Genomic DNA, 19898 nt, shown 5'->3' with positions numbered 1-19898 from the left:
CAAGTACATCATGAAGGGGTCAGTCAAGGGATTCTATTGCAGGTGGCAACCTTTTATAGTACTTTAAGGAACTGAACACCGTCAGTTTTTGGAGGGAGGGGGGATGAAGGGGTTGTGTTGGTGTTGCTTTTAATGTCTTTCTTCTGCAAATTGTATTTGGTTTGTTTGTATAGATTTGTCTATTTTGTAATTTAGAAAATGAAAAACTTTAATAAAAACATTTTAAAAAGGAAAGAAACACTGACTCTCTTACGAGGGATTCTCGTCTTCACCTTCAAAGGCCTCGTCTCAGAATCCTTATCGAAGGTTACTCTAAATCGGACTGGTTCAACGACAGGCCACCTCACAGAGTTACAGCCTCGTCTCTCAAGACTATGTTCCCCTAGATTCCTGAGAATGCATTCAAGCGTCAACTAACAAGCACAACTTCAGCTTTGCGGCCAGTCCAAGCAGAATGCTACCTTCAACCCAACATCCCACAGTACGGAGTCGCCAACCTACTGCTGCCTTGATCATTAGGGCTTCTCCTGAGCCCTCTTTGATCGCCAGGACCTTTCTTGAGACCTCACCACTTAAAATCTGCCACTTGCAGCCTTTTTCCTGCTGGGAGTGTCTTTCTCTGCTCCCCTTTCTCCTTAACTGGGACCTCACTCTGTCTTTGTCCCCATTCAGTTCTCCTCTCTTGGAAACTCTCCCTGTTGCCTGCCTGAGACACTTGTCTGCAATGCTGCTCTTCCTGGTCACATGGCCCAGTTTTTAAACACCCTTTTTGCACAGGTGCTTTCAACGCACCCTCAGACCAAAGTACGTAAAATGTTAAATTGCGCACGCACGGCCCATTCCCGGTCCACACATGCAGGGAAAACTCTGAAGTATGTCTGAACTTCGAGATCTCGACCTCTGCTCTCGACAAGAAGGTAAGTTTGCTTTCATAACACTCTGCATATGTGACTGTACATTGGCCCCTAGGATGTGCACGACAGAAGTGAACAATGAATTGCCTTATTTTTTTCCCTTAATTCCTGCTGCTTTTTGATATCCCCACTGTACAGAGACTAAAGATACACCACTTTGTGATTGAACACCTTGTAAACCTGTGAGCATGATATCACCACAGCAAAGCCTTTATATTAAAGCCTATGATTTTTTTTAAAATGCGTCTTTAGGATGGTCACAGTATTAATTGGTAATCTATTGTGCAGTTGAAATTTTAAATATGAATTGTGGAAGATCACAAATCTAACACTGTGCATTATCTTGTCTGTTTCACAGCAATAATGCTGTTTAACATGTTTGGGATTCCTCTTGTTGGAGCGGATGTCTGTGGTTTCCGGTCAAGGACTACTGAAGAACTCTGTGTGCGCTGGACACAACTCGGTTCATTCTACCCCTTCATGCGGAACCACAATGACTTTAAACAGCCGGTTAGTCCATGATACAAGTATATATTGAAATTGACAATTTTAATTAATTATTTTAAAACATTAGAATGCAGAGAGTGAAATTAAAACATTAATTGTTGGACTTCTGTCTGATAATAGAGCATGTACAAATGATTTCAAATATTTATCTGTGGCATTTCTAAATGGAAAAGTACATTAACCGTGAAAAAAAAGTTTGCCTTGTATTGTGCTTGAATTTATAATATATTTGATCCAACATTCATTGCTTTTCCATAAAATGAGAACACTACCAGTGTTCATCTCTTGTTTGATGTGTGCAAATAGTGTGTGCTATTTGAGGGTGAGATGTTCAGCCACAAATCTACAATCTGGATTATAAGCATCATGGCTGGAGGCATTGCTTATTGTAAGGCAAACAAAAACACTGCAAAGTTTCCTCCTCTGAGATGAGGATGTGAATGGCAGGATCCCATGATGCATGGAACAAGAAAAGTGGATGCTAGGAGCTAAATTTTGGACGAGTTATCTGCTTATTAAATTTTAACGTATTACCAACCTGAAGATTTCAATTCGCTAAAGCAGAACAGCATGTGTGATCAAAGTCATATTGGTGTAAGCAAAAGATTGATCTCCCTCTCTCTCCCTGTAGCCTGAAGACCCCTGCCAACAATTCAGCACCTCAAACCTCAAAGTCTTTTCTTTGATTAATTATTCCTGGATGCCCATGATCCACATTGGTCCTGTTCACTCGAGATTCCAGTGAACCTGCTTTTGATGCAAATAAATATTTTACCCATAGATGTGAATACCATTTGTAAAAAGAATGCATTTTTGTTTTTCAGTCTCAAGAACCATATGTCTTCAGTGAGTCAGCACAATCAGCAATGCGGAAAGCTCTCTTGATGAGATACACGCTGCTCCCTTTCCTTTACACACTTTTCCACAAAGCCCACTCTGCTGGAGAGACGGTTGTCCGGCCACTCTCATTTGAGTATGTAATCTTTCAGTACTGTGTGTATTTTAAAAACTGCAATTTAATGAGGTTGGAAATTAGTAGTAGCCATATTCAAGAGCAGGGTGAAACTAGTTCCTGACTTATTTTGCCAGTTGGTTTGTTTTAGATCAGGCTTTCCAGCTGGTGGCCCACAGGCCACATTGTGGCCCCAAAGGCGGCTGAACTCGGCTTGCCATGTTACTTGGACATTCTTCAACTGATGTTGTATTTTAGGGCCAATTGACTAAACAGAAGAACAGAAATTAACTGAGGGATAAATTATAAAAGGGGCCACTCCTAAAAAGCAAATGGCGCACAGCCCAAAAAGAACAAAGAGGAACGGAAACTTAAAAACATTAAATCAAAGTGTGAAAAGTATGGTTGATGAAGCAGTCCAAACCCTGCGGTGTCCACCGAGCACAGACGTCCTCAACAATCAGCTTGGATGACCCCCTCAGTCGCCGGCTGCCTGGACCTGTTTATGGCCACCTTTGCCAGACCCAGGAGCAGGTTTTCGAGGCAGTTCTCCGCCTTCCCTCCGCAATGCATGCCAGTGGATCAAGAGCATGGAGCTGAAATGCAAACAAAACTTTAACAAGAACGTTGTTAAGCAACTAAAAAGGGAGTGCAGATTAGGACATTCAACATAGATGTGGCTCACGGACTCGACAAGGCCGCAAAAATGGCAAGGCTCTTTGCTGTCTACAAACCGGTGCAAATAGTCACCAACAATATACACAGTCCAACCCCACCACCCCAATGTTCGATGTCATCCAATATTTGAAAGTGCATAATAAACAAAGCTCATGAATTGTAGAATCCTTCCATTCTTCACCTCAACTCAAACTTCACCTTCTTGAGTGTTTAAAAACTCCAACAGATCCCCCTGCCACGCCAGACACAGGGTGGATAAACTGACCTCCACCCCAGCAGGATCCGCCTTTGGGCGATCAGCGAGGCAAAGGCTAAAACTTCTGCCTCCACACCCGCTTCCAACCCCGGCCAATCCGATACCCCGAATTTGGCCTCCAGAGGACCTGGTTCAAGTCTCAAAATGTACCACCTTCGAAATTACCCTGAACACCTTCCTCCAATACCCCTCCAGCTTTGGACAGGACCAAAACATGAACGTGGTTTGCGGGTCCCCCAACCCCCAACTTTTACAAAGATCCTATACCCCCCTCAAAGAGTCGGCTAACCCTTGCCTTTGTGAGGTGCGCCCTATACACCACTTTCAGCTGTATCAGCCCCAACCTCGCGCACAAAGTTGAGGCATTTACCCTCCGGAGCACCTCACACCACAAACCCTCCTCCATGCTCTCTCCTAAGTCCTCCTCCCACTTTGTCTTAATCCCCTCCAGCGGTGCATTCTATTCTCCCAGAATTGCCACATAAATTGCCGACACCACCTCCTTCTCCATTCCAACAGTGTGGAGGCCGGCGCCACCGGAAAGCTCTGCGTCTCCTTCTTAGCGAAATCTCAGATCTGCATATACCTAAACATTTCCCCCTGCCCCAACCCATATTTCGCCCCTAGCTCCTCCAGTCCTGCAAACCGGCCCCCTAGAAACAAATCCTTTAATGTCCTGACTCCCTATTCCTCCCATCTCCGAAAACTCCCATTCCACTTCCCTGGCTCAAATCTGTGATTCTCTCAAATTGGCATTTCCCTTGACCCCGCCCCCAGCCTAAAGTGCTGGCGCAACTGTCTCCAGATTTTCCAAGTCGCTACAACTACCAGACCCCCGGGGCCATCGGGAGCAGCGATGTTGCCAACGCCCACAGCCCCCACCCCCTACACAGACTCTCCTCCATTCTAACCCACTGGGAGTCCTCCCTTCTAACCCAGCTCCTCATCTTCTCCACGTTCGCCGCCCAGTAATAAAATATAAATTTGGAAGACCCAAACCCCTGACTGCCGTTCTCCCTGCAACAGCACCTTCCTAATCCTAGCCACCCCCCCATATAAACGAGGTAATCATCTTTTCGACCTCCTTTAAAAAATGCCTTTGGCAGGAAGATCGACAGACTCAGAAAAATAAACAAGAATCGCGGCAACACGTTCATTTTAATTGCCTGTACCCGACTTGTCAGCGACAGAGGGAGACCATCCCACCTTGTCAGATCAGCTTTCACCCTCCCCACCAAACTAGTAACATACCTACAGAGCCCACCCCCAGTCCCATGCCACCTGCATCTGCTCTTTGTATAACTTTACCCCACAATTTTTGATGTGCCAATTACAAGAGATTACTCAAATGTTTATAAACATTTATATGACTGTCATAGCCATTGGATGGTTCTTTGTCAGGAATAATTAAAACATTAATTTGATGATCTAAAAAAGCAATATTTAAATAACTTCAATCTGATCTTTTCTTATGTTGGAGTTACTCCAGATATGTAAATGCTGCTCTTTCTCGGCTTTAGATTTCGTCAAGATCCAAACACGCCAAGTATTGATCGTCAGTTCATGTGGGGGGAGGCACTTCTCATCACTCCAGTATTGCAACCTAAAACAGTGGAGGTGTCTGGTTATTTCCCCCCAACAAAATGGTACAATCTACATGATGTAAGTCTTATATTATTCTCATTCTTGATCCTGACCTTGCATTCAATATAGGCCCATAACTTCCTGGTTCCCAAGCATCACATTTAGGGGGAGGTTCCCCAATGATGCACTGGGGAATCCTCTGGGAAGTTCCTGCATAGGCCAGAAGTGCTAACTTCCTCTGGATAATTGCGCTGAGCTGGGAACCATCCGACAGAAACTACTTCTATCACTAACTTTAGATGGTCCTGCCAGTTTTACCCTAATAGTTACCCTGAAAGAGTTAAAGGAAAATCACTTCCAACTCCAGAGTAACTATTTTAAAAAACCCAGACCTAGCCTCGCACGGGACACCCTAGACATATACACGACCCCCCAAGGGACCCACTGCACCACCTCCACCCACGACCTGAGCCAACCACCCCCCCCAAAACCTGGTACGAGTGGGTCCAACCCCCCTACTGGAGTGACCAAAACTGTACCCCCCACCCCATATTAGTTGTCTGATCGGCCAGTTCCATAGAAAGGGGACATGTCTTGCCTCTCTGCACCCGAGTTCCCCCACGCCAATGCAGCCTGGGGCACACTTTGTTACTCCTGTTTCACCCAGCCTGAGCACGAACGGTTGGGTGAGACAAGGGCTTTGGAATCTGCCAGAGATTGCCACTCTAAGGAAATTACGGGGCATAGTCCTGGATAGTGTACTACGTTTGTGCATTCTATGTTCACTGCATCTACATATGTGCCACTGCCTGATCTGAAATACTATTCAAATCAGATCATATAGTCTGTGCAACTGTCCTGCTCATCACTTCAGTTTGTGTGCTCAGTAATATTACTTTATCAATCTAGACTTTAGGCAGTTTTGTTTTGCTTGTGTGGAATCCGAGGAGTGCCACAAAAAGTTTTACTCCAGTGTTAGTCTTGTGAAGCACAAAACAGTTCATCTGCAGTCTCCAGTGATGTTTTTACCACAACCTAAAATATCTACACCACTTCAATCTGGCAATATTGCACCGGTCAGCTAAAGTCAAACAAGTTATTCTCAGTGCATAATGTAGTATTTATGTGTGTGTGTCTCATTATAGATTTGTCCTTATTTTAGTACCTCTTCATCTGATCTTATACTTTTCATTTTTTAGGGTTCTGCTGTACATAGTAAAGGCCAGTACATTTTACTGCAGGCACCCTTGGATACAATAAATGTTCACGTACGAGGAGGCTGTATTTTGCCTACACAGGTAAGGGTATCCAAGCTACTTCAGTGGAGGTGAAATTTAATTTGGGAAGCAGTGCAAAGCAGGTTTCGCGCATCTCAAGGGCAGCGGGCAGAACACGGTGGCACGGCGATGCCAGTGACACCAGTAAGTTGGCTGTGGCCGTCCAACTCCAGGCCTTCCAGAGGACATCCGCCAAGGGCATCAAAGGCAACAGGGCACAAAAAGCATCAGGCTGCCTCTGATGTGCATCCTGGGGACACACCTAGACACAGTAGTAAACACCTTAAGATCATGAAGTTTAACTTCACTGGGAGGGGCTGTCACAATCTGTAGCTAGGGGGAATGAAAATGTCAAATGTTCACTATTAAACACGTTGCACCTGATACATGTGAAGCTTCTGTCACGTTAATCTTCACAGGGGGCCTGCCTGCAACCCCATCACCTGCTGCCCTCTGCTTCCTCCACCCCTCTGACACCGTGGTCCAAGATCAAACGCCCCCAATGCAGACCCCGTTCAGAGGATGGGAGTCAGACTTTGGCATAAACTCACGGCGAGTGATCATCACACTCCTGCCTTGTTTGACCCGCTAACAGTGCAGATACAGGCCCATCACCCTGAGATGATGTTACCCAAACCCTAGTGGCGGCATGAAGGTAGTGGGGGAGGGGGGGCATGGTGGTTGGGGGGGAGTAAGGAAGGGATGGAGGGGAGAAAGGAGAGGAATGGGGGGGTGTGAGCTGATGGACACAACCTCATCCTAGGAGAAGAGGATGAGGATGAGAGCCTCCCTGGTCCTCGTGGCATGCCAAACCTCCAGCCTCTGGCTGCTCCTGCTGCTCCTTCCCGGACTCATCACCATCCACTCCTGTTCGTCCTCAGATGAGGTTGCATGTCCCTCCTCCTCCTAAAGCATGTCACCCTGCTGCTGTGCTAGGTTGTGGGGGCACAGCAGACCACTGCAAAGTGGGAGACCCTCTGTGGGGTGTACTGCAGTGCACTGCTCTCCAGGCATCAGAACCACATTTTGAGCCGTCCAATGCACCACTCAACAACAGCACGGATGGCAACATGGGCCTCGTTATATTGGGTCTCCGCCTCGATCTCCGGCCTCCGCACTGACATCATCAGCCAGGACCTCAGTGGGTACCCGTTATCCCCCAAGAGTCAACCTGCCCACCTGGGATGGTCCTCAAAGGTGCCGGGGATCCTTGAGTGTCCCAAGATGTAGCTGTCATGCACACTGCCTGGAAAGGGTGCACAAAAGTGCATGATCAGGAGGTGGTGGTCACACACGAGTTGAACATTCGGGGAGTGGAACCCCTTCTTGTTAATGAAGGGAACTCCCTGATGTCCTGGGACGTACAAGGCAACATGCGTGCCATCAACTACCTATGGCATCCCAGTGTTGGTGGGTCATCCCAGTGTTGTTGGAGATTCCTGGTGCCCGGGCATCTTGGTGGACTTGATCCAATGCAAAGTTAATATAGTCTGCTGCCCGGGCATGCAGGGCATCTGTGACCTCACTGATGCACTTGTGGGCTGTAGCTTGTGAAATGCTGTACACATCCCCGCTCGAGCCCTGGAATGAACCAGTTGCACAAACGTTCAGAGCTGTGGTGACCTTCACGGCCGCCAGGAACGGGTGTCCTTCTCCACGAGTGCCAAGTCCGCAAGGACATGGCACAGGTGCCGCACCCTCTCTTGGTTGAGACAGAGTCTCCTGGGGCGCATAGTGTCCGTTATCTACTTGAAAGACCAACAACGCCAGCACTTCTTGGGCCGTCACTGTCGCCGCCTTTTGGGTTCCTCCTCAGTCTGATGGACAGCCGGGACCTCGGTGTGTGGCGGTCCCCTGGACATGAGGTGTCACCTCCAGCCTGCATCGGCACTGCTGCCCCCTTATCCTGCGCCTGTGCTGCCACCCAGCACCGTGAGGGCAGGACCGACACCGCCATCCGTATTGGCATCTGTAAGAAATTGGAGAAGGAGCTAGACCGATGATCAGTTGGGGCTTCCACCCCGGGACCTTCGAACCCTTACATTCCCCGTCTTCTCTCACACTCTCCCACTGGGCCAGTTGTGCTGGAGAACCTCGCTCTGCACATTCACCCCTGGTCACAGCAGGGGCCTCTAGAAGCCTTCTGGAACATTTGGAGATCGTGCTCAGGTGCCCTCCCCGATCCACTCATGCACCCTTGGGCCATGAGGATATCCCCAGTGCTGAAGCTCAGCTCTCGACTGTTTGATCGTTGGCTGCTCCTCTATGATGCTGACGCTTCTGGATTTTAAGCAAAGTGTTCAGGCTTCAAAGTTTGATTGAAATGTGATGCAGTAATCATCGTCTGAGACATAGCACGAGAAGCCCCTTGAGAAGCCCCAAAGTCAACTTTGGAACGTTCCACATATCAGACTAGCCATTATACAACAAGGAAACCTCACTGTTCCAAATCGGTACCAATACAAAGCTATATCAGATAAAAGTAAATTACTGCGGATGCTGAAATCTGAAACAAAAACAGAAAATATTGGACATTCTCAGCAGGTTTGACAGCATCTGTGGAGAGAAAAAAACAAACGTTTTGACTCTGGATGACAAAGAGCCATCCAGACTCAAAATATTAGCTCCCTTTTCTCTCCATAGATGCTGTCAGACCTGCTGAGATTGTCAAAGATATTTTAGCTCGTTTTCACACAAGAAAACAAACACACAGTATCACTCCTCGCAGGTTCTTCAACAGAAATGCAGGAAAAGACGAAGAATGTGTTATCATGTCCAGACTTTTGTGATAAAAATTATCTGTCCAATGCGTAGCTTGTTCCATGTATCAGTGTAGGAGCCGCAGCTGTTCAGTCCCTCCCACGTGGTCCAATCTCACTGGAATCAAATCCTGGCATCCACACATTCCACTGGCACTCGAGGCGCAGTTGAACATCCTTGACTCCCAGCGGGTTTAACCCGCGGTGACGTGCCAGTTTCAAGCAGCACTCACCACACCAGCAACATAAGCATCAGCAATCTGTGAAAGCCTTTCTTCAACAGTGACATCTGGTGGCCCATTTGGATCAATGTCGCACACCAGGTCCCGCAGCCTCTTGCTTCAAACCGAATTGCCTTCTGGATGTATACGTCCCCCTGAGCCTGGCGTTCCAGGTCCCCGGTATCCTGGAAAGAATTGTCCTTTCCTGCTACGGAAAAGGAAGGAAACAGCAACAGCAGCCTCCAGGAATTTGCAACCACCAGCAGGCGCAAGCAGCAAACACAACCTGCAGCTGTGAAGTGCTCTCTCAATTAACAAGGCCAATTATTTATTACCAATAGTCTTCAGCTGCAAAGCTTGAGGCTGTTTGCAGTCAAAGGCAGTTAAAGTGACTGTCAGCATATAATCAAGTACAGGGCTCTGTTCTGAAGGTTTTTGGTAGGACAGTCAGGCAGCAGCTGTAGTTCCCCCTGGGTATCAACAATATTTAACAGTGACTTGAAGGCTGCACGGATGAGAAGCCCCTCACTCCCCACGGCCCAGGAGCAACCCCCGACCAGAAACACTTCAGCTCCCTGACCAGGCTCAACCCCCTGATGAGTGACCCCCCCACCTTCCCGAGCACTGGGCAGCAGCTCTAGTGCCCTTGAGCTGCATGTCTAAAACGGAAATGGCTACACACCTCCTCAGTTACCCTAAGCAGCCATTGCACCAGCTTCACCTTTTTAAAATGTATTTTTACACAGGGTGGTGAGTGCCTGGAATGCATTGCCAGGGGAGGTTGTGGAAGCAGATGCATTAATGGCATTCAAAAGGCATCTTGACAAATACATGGATAGGATGGGTATAGAGGGATATGGCACAAGGAAGTGCTGAGGGTTTTGGCCACGGTTAATATCATGACCGGTACTGGCTTGGAGGGCCGAAGGGTCTGTTCCTGTGCTGTATTGTTCTTTGTTCCACTAAACGAAGCACGTGTGATTTCTCACTAGGGTGCTGGTTAATTTGCAGAAGCTTGTTACATTCAACTTCAATCTCGCTAATGAGATGGAAATTAATGCAAATTGGGGTTCATGATATTCTCGCCATATTTGAGCATGGTGATGGTGGTAGAACTCACCATCGGGAGCGAGCCAGTTAGAAGCAAACTGATTTACCCCCGGTGCAAATCTCGATTTTGGCCTTTCCTGCTGTTTAACCAGCATGCCCAGATCCTCGCCGAGCGCAATGCGGTGGTTAAATCGTACCCTATATTTCCATACTTTCCAGGACCAGATTTATTTTAGTTATGAGACCATGTGTGAGTACTTGTGTCATCAAAAGCACATTATCAGTATAAAATACCTTGAGAAGTGACAACTTGTACTGATGTAAATGTGTTTGCTTAATTATCACAACTTGTACTGATGTAAATGTGTTTGCTTAATTATCATAATATGGTTTCAACCAATGGTGATTATATTTAAACCTGCTTTCAATCAAGGAGCCCAACACCACTACTGCTGCCTCTCGTGGAAACCCATTTGGGCTGATTGTCGCACTATCTGATCAGGGAATTGCGAGAGGAGAATTCTTCTGGGATGATGGTGAGAGCCTGCTGACTTATGAAAATGGGGATTATACTGAAATTATCTTCATAGCAAAGAATGTAAGTATGACTGATTTCAAACATTTCATGATTAGTATTGATTGTGTAGAACATAAGGTTGAAACAATTTGTCTCTGAATACCAAAAATGACAACATATGAGTTTATGATAATCACTCTTTATCAAAGTGTTTCAAATGCTTTGTTTACCCTGAAATTTTAAATCCATAAGAAAGATTGTCAATGTAAACCACAAATGTGGCAACCAGTAGAAACAGGATTAGCTAATCCTATCAGTAGCTCTGCGCCTCGTGTAATCATACAGGAATACCAACAGAAGCCAGAGAAACATGCTTGACTCACAGCCAAGCCCGTCAACAACAAGAGGAATACTGATAGGAGCCAAAGAGAGAATGCTGGAAAATCTTAGCAGGTCTGGCAGCATCTGTAGGGAGAGAAAAGAGCTAAAGTTTCGAGTCCAGGTGACCCTCTGTTGAAGCTGGTGATAGGAGATTCATTATGGAATCCTAAAGTGGAAACTAGGTTTAAATAAATGTAAAGCTTTAAGTTAAAGGCAACCGTACAGACTTCATTGACCCTAACTTGTAATTAAACAGGTAAATTCTAGATATTTCCTTTTAGGATTGTGTATTTAAATTCATTTTGGATAGGAAATGTTACAGAATGATGAACTTTATATTAAGATGCAAATCTGTCCCAAAGCGGTATTTGTTTATGTACCTTTATTGGACTGCAATGTGTACTATTTATACAGTAGCTTGAGAAATTGACATGTGCTATGAGGACATTTGATTGTATGCCGTACTTTTTCTGTCTGTCTTTACCCCTCACAGAATGTGCTGTTCAGTGAGATAATCCATTTGAACAGTCAGATAGATGGCCTTAAACTGGGTAGCGTCTTTGTGTTTGGAGTTCCATTTGCCCCACAGAAAGTTTCTGTTAATGGATTCTGGATCTCCGACTTCTCTTACAGAACAGACACAGAGGTGAGGACGTGGGTTCTGTCTAAATAGCATTTTAAACATCTAGTTAAACACAAATAAAGTACAATTTCAGATATGAAAATGTTTTGGATGAATTCCTCATTCTATTAAATTTGCTATCGCCTGAAGAAGTTTAAACCTTGATGTGTTGTATAGATTCATAGGTAGTGCGGATTTAATGGTATCTTACACAAGTTCTCATTCTTCTATGGTGAGCTGAGACAATGAATTTTGATAGGCAATATAAGAACATAACTGTTGGGATTGATCTCCCCCTTCATGCATGCAAGCAAGGATCATTGGATAATGATCCAGATTGAGAATCATCGTCAGTGTCCTCTTCCTAACCTTGTGTCGCAGCCCTGCTTCTGCATTGCCTGGAATAAACAGACTCAGCTTAAGAAAGGCGGAGGGTGCAGGCAGTAAATCTGCATCATTCATCTTCAATGCTTTAACTGAAGGAAGTTCAACTCAGTTTTATAATGTCAAGTACGAAATCTACAAAAAACATATCTTTTTTTCAACAACTTTGCTTTATTTTATTTAAACATTTATTTTTTACCAATTTAGTGTACCCAATTCATTTTTTCCAATTCAGGGGCAATTTAGCATGGCCAATCCACCTACCCTGCACATCTTTGGGTTGTGGGAGCGAAACCCTCACCAACACGGGGAGAATGTGCAAACTCCACACAGACAGTGACCCTGAGCCGGGATCGAACCTGGGACCTCGGCGCGTGAGGCAGCAATGCTAGCCACTGCGCCACCGTGCTGCCCCACAACTTTGTTTTATAAGCAAGAACACAAACAAATTTGGTGGTTCTGTTCATGACATGTATCTGACTTTCTTTTTTTCTTTCAGGTGCTGACTTTGCAGAATCTGTCCGTTTTAATGGGAGAACAGTTCACAATTACTTGGTTCTGAAGAAAGTAAAGCAGAACCTGCTCCTCCCATGAAAGTCTCCACAACAGAATAGGTGTTAATTGTAAACCAATGATGAAGTCTGGCAAAAGTTTTTTTTAAAAAGGATATTTATGACTGGATTGTGATTATTGCTTTCACCAGATTACTGCACACCATTTGAAATTGAATTTAATAAGAAGGATACAGAGCGACAATTTTGTGTTCGAGCAGAGTTCCAATTTTTAAAATGAATTTACGGGATGTGGGTGTCACTGATTAGGCCAGCATTTATTGCCCATCCCTAGTTGCCCTTCAGAAGGTGATGGTGAGTTGCCTTCTTGAACTGCTGCAGTCCCTGAGGTACAGGTATATCCACAGTGCTGTTAGGGAGGGAGTTCCAGGATTTTGACCCAGCAAGTGAAGGAACGGCAATATATTTCCAAGCTGGGGAGGTGAGTGACTTGGTATTCTAGATGGTAGTGGTCTTGGGTTGGGAAGGTGCTGCCTATGGAACCTTGGTAAGTTCCTGCAGTGCATCTTGTAGATGGTACCCACAGCTACCACTGTTCGTCGGCGGTGGTGAGAGTCAATGTTTGTGGAAGGGGTAGAAATCAAGCGGGCTACTTTGTCCTGGATGGTGTCCAGCTTCTTGGGTGTTTTTGGAGCTGCATTCATCCAGGCAAATAGAGAGTAATCCATTACACTCCTGATTTGTGTCTTGTAGATGGCAGACAGGCTTTAGCAGGTCAGGAGGTGAGTTACTCGCCTTAGGATTCCTAGCTTTTGACCTGCTTTGGTAGCCACTGTATTAATGTGGCTTGTCCAGTTCAGTTTCTGATCAGTGGTAACTCCCAGGCTGTTGATTATGAGGGATTCAGGGATGGTAATGCCACTGAATATCCAGGGGCGATGGTTAGATTCTCTCTTGTAGGAGATTGTCATTTTCTGGCACTTGTGTGGTGTGAATTTAACTTGTCATTTGTCAGCCCAAGCCTGGATATTGTCCAGGTCTTTCTGCATTTGGACATGGACTGCTTCATTATCTGAGGAGTCCCGAATGGTGCTGAACATTGTGCAATCATCTGCAAACATCCCCACTTCTGACCTTATGATGGGAGGTCATTGATGAAGTAACTGAAGATGGTTGGGCCGAGGGCATTATCCTGAGAAACTCCAGTGATGTCCTGGAGCTGAGATGATTGGTCTCCAACCACCACAAGCATCTTTCCTTTATGCTAGGTATGACTCCAACCAGCAGAGAGGTTTCCCCCTGACGCCTATTGACTCCAATTTGCTAGAGCTCCTTGATGCCATATTCGGATAAATGCTGCCTTGATGTCAAGGGCAGTCACTCTCACCTCACCTCTGGCATTCAGCTCTTTTATCCATGTTTGAATCAAGGCTGTAGTGAGGTCAGGAGCTGAGTAACCCTGGCAGAACCCAAACTGAGCGTCCATGAGCAGGTTATTGCTGAGCAAGTGCCGCTTGATAGCACTGTTCCCTCACTTTGCTAATGATGGAGAGTAGACTGATAGGGCGGTAATTGGCTGGGTTGAATTTGTTCCGTTTCATGTGGGCAGTTATCCACATTGCTAGGCAGATGTCAGTGTAGTAGCTGTACTGGAACAGCTTGGCTACGGGTGTGGCACGGTCTGGGGCATATGCAACTGTAGCAGGCGTGTTGGTGAGGATGAGGTCTAGTATGTTTTTCCCTCTTGTTGGTTCCCTCACTACCTGCTGCAGTCCCAGTCTAGCAGTTATGCCGTTTAGGACCTGACCAGTTCTGTCTGTGTGGTACTATCGAGCCACTCTTGGTGATGGACAGTGAAGTCCCCTACCCAGAGTATATTGTGTGTCCTTGCCACATTCAGTGCTTCCTCCAAGTGGTGTTCAACATACTGATTCATCAGTTGATGGTGGATACAACAGAGGGAAGTTTCCTTGCCCATGTTTAACCTGAAGCCGTGAGACTTCATTGGGTCCAGAGTCGATGTTGAGGGCAACTCCCTCCTGACTGTATTCTGCCACTTCTGCTGGGTTTGTCTTGAAAGTAAGACAGGAAGTGGTGTCTCGGACATTGTCTGTAAGTTATTGTTCTGTGAGTATGACTATGTCAGGCTGTTGCTTGACTAGTTTGTGAAACAGTTCTTCCAACTTTGTCACAAGCCCCCAGATGTTAGTAAGGAGGATTTGTCGTTGTTGTTTTAGGTGCATGGATCGATGCTGGGCGATCCATCATTTTTCGTGTTTTGTAGTGGCTTGCTTGGCCATTTAAGATTCAACCAAATTGCTGAGTCTGGAGTCCCATCTAGGCCAGACCAGGTAAGAAGAGCAGATTTACGTTCCGTTCCAGTGAACGAGATGGGATTTTTTTTACGACAATGGTAATCATTAGACTTTTAATTCCAGATAGTTTATTTAGTTTAAATTCCACCATCTGTGGGGGGATTCGTACTCGGATCCCCACATCCTTACCCTGGGTCTCTGGATTACTAGTCCACCGTCAATGCCACTAATGCCACAGCCTCCCCTTTGAGTCTTGTTATTTGAGTATTGGGGGGCAATGGCTAACAGGGGAAACGATCCTTCTTTGAGATCTGTGACAGCCATAAACCTAGAGAATTATCACAAATATGTGGAAACACCAACGCGATGGTTAGTACTGTTGCTTCACAGTGCCAGGGTCCCAGGTTCGATTCCCGGTTTGGGTCACTGTCTGTGCGGAGTCTGGATATTCTTCCCATGTCTGCGTGGGTTTCCACCGGGTGCTCCGGTTTCCTCCTTCAAGTCCCGAAAGACGTGCTGTTAGGTAATTTGGACATTCTGAATTCTCCCCCTGTGTACCCGAATAGGCGCCGGACTGTGGCGACTATGGGATTTTTGCAGTAACTTCATTGCAGTATTAATGTGAGACTACTTGTGACAATAAAGATTATTATTTTCTCATTGTTTACTTTATCCTGTGCTACAATTTTCACTTTTTCTGTTGCACAGTCAAAAGGCTTTCCTTTTTCATCCATTCACTGATGTTTGCCAGAATGGCTTGGGAAAATGTGATTTTGTTGTATTTATTGATTTTCTTTTGATTAATGTATTCGCTCGTTGCAATTTTACTAACTACTGCTATTTACCTTTTGCTTTTTCTGAACCTGAAAAATATCGCATGACATGACAGGAGGAGACAAGGATTAACAGGAATTGAACTTCAACATATAATTGGCTTAGTGTTTCTTATAACAAGCAGATCAATAACAATGAATCATATTGCTTTCCTTATCTTTTAATTAAATGACAACTTCTGCTACAGAACAATAACGTTCACTAAGTAATTGTAGTATCTACTCTTCAAAGTAACTTGTGTGCTAAATTTGGGATATTTTTGGGAGGCGGAATGAAGTGTTATTTAAATTCTTTTTATTCCCTTTTTTTTAACTTTTCCAATTAAGGGGAAATTTAGTGTGGCCAATCCACCTACCCTGCTCATTTTTGTGTTGAGAAAGAGACCGATGCAAGGACGGGTGAATGTAGTCTTATTTAAATTCAATTCATTCTATATGACATTTTCTCAAAAATAAAGCTGGCCAATAACTAGAGGTCAGAAGTTTTAGATAATTTAGCTGAGAAGCTTTGGAGAAGGTGAGAATGTCTTTACTCAACTAATTATGGTCTGGAATCTGTTGCCTGAAAGATGGGAGAAGCCACTCAACGAATTGGATCTCTACTGTAGTTAAAGAAATATTTGCAGGCATATGGGGAAAGAACTGGCAAAATGGAGAAATTTGTCTCCTTTTCCGAGAGAAAAGCAGCACAGACACAAGAGGTTGAAGGTTCTCCTTCTGCACCTAATGATTCTATGTTGACAGGAAAACCTGCTAATTATTTTGACATGGACACAATTACTCATTTGGTTCTGATTGAAAGAGCAATCTGTATCTCATAATGTGTCTACTATTGTGACCACTGAATTATTGTTAATTGTCTTTCCTTTGAGAGCAGAATATATTAATTTATTGGTGTATGCAAAAGAATACATTAGCACATTTAGGGAAGTGATGTTGTTGCATGTTTGGGAACAGCACATCAGTTGTGGGGGATTGGAAAATTCAGTGAATTCCATGAGTTTGGCAAAGCCAGGGTGTCATTTGCATCTCAACCTAATTCATTGCACTAAACAAGGCTTCAAAAGAAAAGAAGAATATCTCCTCTATTTTACTGGGGAGGGAGGAACCATTACTATAGCTTTTGAAACTTGATCAGCTCCCAGGTTTGAAAAGGATAGTTGTCTACATTTGCGGTATAAACTGGTTTCCTTCAAGAGTTCATGAGTGGATTCCAAACTAAATAGGTAATCATGAGGTGGATAGTAAAGTATTGTTTTCTTTAGTCCAAACTACATTGTGGGGAGGGTGAATATTTTACATTCTTGGGGTGGCATGGTGGCAGAGTGGTTAGCACTGCCACCTCAATGTCAGGGACCCAGGTTCAATTCCGGCCTTGGGTCACTGTGTGGAGTTTGTCCGTTCTCCCCGTGCTTGCATGGATTTCCTCCGGGTGCTCTGGTCTCCTTCCACAATCCAAAAATGTGCAGATTAGGTTGATTGGCCATGCAAAAATGGCCCTTAGTGTTCAGGGACATGCAGGTTAGGTTATGGAGTTACGGGCATAGGCGGAGTAGGCATCGATAAACTGCTCATTCGAAGGGTCGGTGCAGACTCGATGGGCCGAATGGTCTCCTGCACTGTCGTGATTCCAAGATTCTTATAATCACTATATACATGAAAGTTGTTGCAAGCTTTAATGGCAAAGCAAAAACTCCCATCGTTGTTTCACATTAAGTGATAGTTTATATCTTTGAGTAATACAATGGTTTTTAAGACTTTTTTATTGGCACAGTCTGACAATTGCCCATTGAAAAAATAATAATGTATCTTCGGGAGATGCTGAAGATTGAAAAGATTGCATTTAATGGTATATTTTTTTGTATTTTAAAATAAAGTTGCAATACAATGCTGGTTTTGTTCTTTCGATCATGAAGCACTCAATGTAAGATGCTGTGTACCCTCTTTTAACAACTGTTGGGCTGCTTTTTCTCAGTCTACATTCAGTCTATCTATCCTTGCTCTTTTGTACAATAGACAGAGGTCTGTTGTTGCATTGTGGTATTTTTGAAACATGAGAAGACATTTTATTCTGATTTGCTACCTATTCACTGTTACTATTTATTACATTGCATTTGGTGCAGCCCAGTTGAGTGATAGCATCTGTATTCTTTATTTTAAGTAATAATAATCCTCTAACAAAGAAACTGTTTAGGGTTTTGCCTCCCTACTGTAGGCTAATGATAAATGAGGCCCTGGTCAGCTCACCAAACTGTCTTAGAACATAGAACATTACAGCGCAGTACAGGCCCTTCGGCCCACGATGTTGCGCCGTCCTGTGAAACCCCTCTAAAGTCCCTCTACACTATTCCCTTATCGTCCATATGCCTATCCAATGACCATTTGAATGCGTTTAGTGTTGGCGAGTCCACTACTGTTGCAGGCAGGACATTCCACGCCCTTACTACTCTCTGAGTAAAGAACCTACCTCTGACATCTGTCCTATATCTATCTCCCCTCAATTTAAAGCTATGTCCCCTCGTGCTGGACATCACCATCCGAGGAAAAAGGCTCTCACTGTCCACCCTATCTAATCCTCTGATCATCTTGTATGCCTCAATTAAGTTACCTCTTAACCTTCTTCTCTCTAACGAAAACAGCCTCAAGTCCTTCAGCCTTTCCTCATATGATCTTCCCTCCATACCAGACAACATTCTTGTAAATCTCCTCTGAACCCTTTCCCATGCTTCCACATCCTTCCTATAATGTGGCGACCATAACGGCACACAATACTCCAAATGCGGCCGCACCAGAGTTTTGTACAACTGCAACATGACCTCATGGTTCCGAAACTCAATTCCTCTAGCAATAAAAGCTAACACACCGTACGCCTTCTTAACAACCCTCTCAACCTGGGTGGCAACTTTCAGGGATCTATGGACATGGACACCGAGATCTCCCTGCTCGTCCACACTACCAAGAATCTTACCATTAGCCCAGTACTCTGCCTTTCTGTTATTCCTTCCAAAATGAATCACCTCACACTTTTCTGCATTAAACTCCATTTGCCACCTGTCAGCCCAGCTCTGCAGCTTATCTATGTCCCTCTGTAACTTGTAACATCCTTCTGCACTGTCCACAACTCCACTGACTTTAGTGTCATCTGCAAATTTACTCACCCATCCTTCTACGCCCTCCTCCAGGTCATTTATAAAAATGACAAACAGCAACGGCCCCAAAACAGATCCTTGTGGCACACCACTAGAAACTGGACACCAGTCAGAGCATTTCCCATCAACTACCACTCTTTGTCTTCTATCAGCTAGCCAATTTCTGATCCAAACTGCTAAATCACCCTGAATCCCATGCCTCTGTATTTTCTGCTATAGCCTACCGTGGGGAACCTTATCAAACGCTTTACTGAAATCCATATACACCACATCAACTGCTTTACCCTCATCCACCTGTTTGGTCACCTTCTCGAAGAACTCAATGAGGTTTGTGAGGCACGACCTACCCTTCACAAAACCATGTTGACTATCTCTAATCAAATTATTCCTTTCCAGATGATTATACATCCTATCTCTTATAAACCTTTCCAAGTCACTTCCCACAACAGAAGTAAGGCTTATACTAATCAGTTTCAATCAAAATGAATTTTAATTTACTAACATTTAATTAGGTTACCCTCAACAAGTGGATGAGAATTAACTTGTTTGTGCCAAGAAAGAAAAGGTTTTTGCTCCAAATCACAACTTAAAATTGGGCACATGATCGTTTATTAAATATGCACAAAAGTAGTAATAGTAAGTCATGAATGGACAGTGTTACTTAAAACAAGTGTCAAAATTTACATAGGCAATTGAGTGCATCATTGCAAAACAACATTTGGTCACAGAACAGAGTACATGGCAACAGAGTAAAATTTTGTGCAAGTGGAGTCTTCGGGTAGACAGCAGTGGCTTTGTCGTGTGAAACTGAAATTCAATTGAACTTTTCAAATTTGACTTGGAACTTTTAAAATTGTAAAAGAAACCGCAATTTTATCAACACTCAACATAAATTTGTACCCATAGCCATTAACTTAATCAACTGTAAGTCATTGCCTGAATAGATGCTAATTACTGTGAGCACTTGTAGTTTGGATTTGGTTTAAA

At 44.5% G+C, this 19898-nt stretch overlaps 1 protein-coding gene across 3 annotated transcripts in view; it reads left to right on the top strand.

Annotated features, from left to right (window-relative positions):
• gaa (alpha glucosidase) overlaps positions 1-17650 on the top strand; it is a 79055-nt gene extending 61405 nt beyond the window's left edge. For 2 of the 3 annotated variants that reach the window (XM_038777201.1, XM_038777202.1), the window contains exons 14-20: positions 1273-1424; positions 2246-2394; positions 4828-4969; positions 6091-6189; positions 10632-10796; positions 11590-11742; positions 12602-12775. In XM_038777201.1, the coding sequence (XP_038633129.1) occupies positions 1273-1424; positions 2246-2394; positions 4828-4969; positions 6091-6189; positions 10632-10796; positions 11590-11742; positions 12602-12664 (923 nt within the window). In that variant the 3' untranslated portion in view covers positions 12665-12775. Of the gene's footprint in view, positions 1-1272; positions 1425-2245; positions 2395-4827; positions 4970-6090; positions 6190-10631; positions 10797-11589; positions 11743-12601; positions 12776-15818 lie in introns of those variants that run through there. The other variant, XM_038777203.1, reaches the window with a different exon arrangement.
• Positions 17651-19898: the final 2248 nt, after the last annotated feature.

This window comes from Scyliorhinus canicula, chromosome 18 (assembly GCF_902713615.1).
Source record: "Scyliorhinus canicula chromosome 18, sScyCan1.1, whole genome shotgun sequence".
NCBI classification, from domain to species: Eukaryota; Metazoa; Chordata; class Chondrichthyes; order Carcharhiniformes; family Scyliorhinidae; genus Scyliorhinus; species Scyliorhinus canicula.
This window is presented reverse-complemented; position numbering and strand designations above follow the sequence as displayed.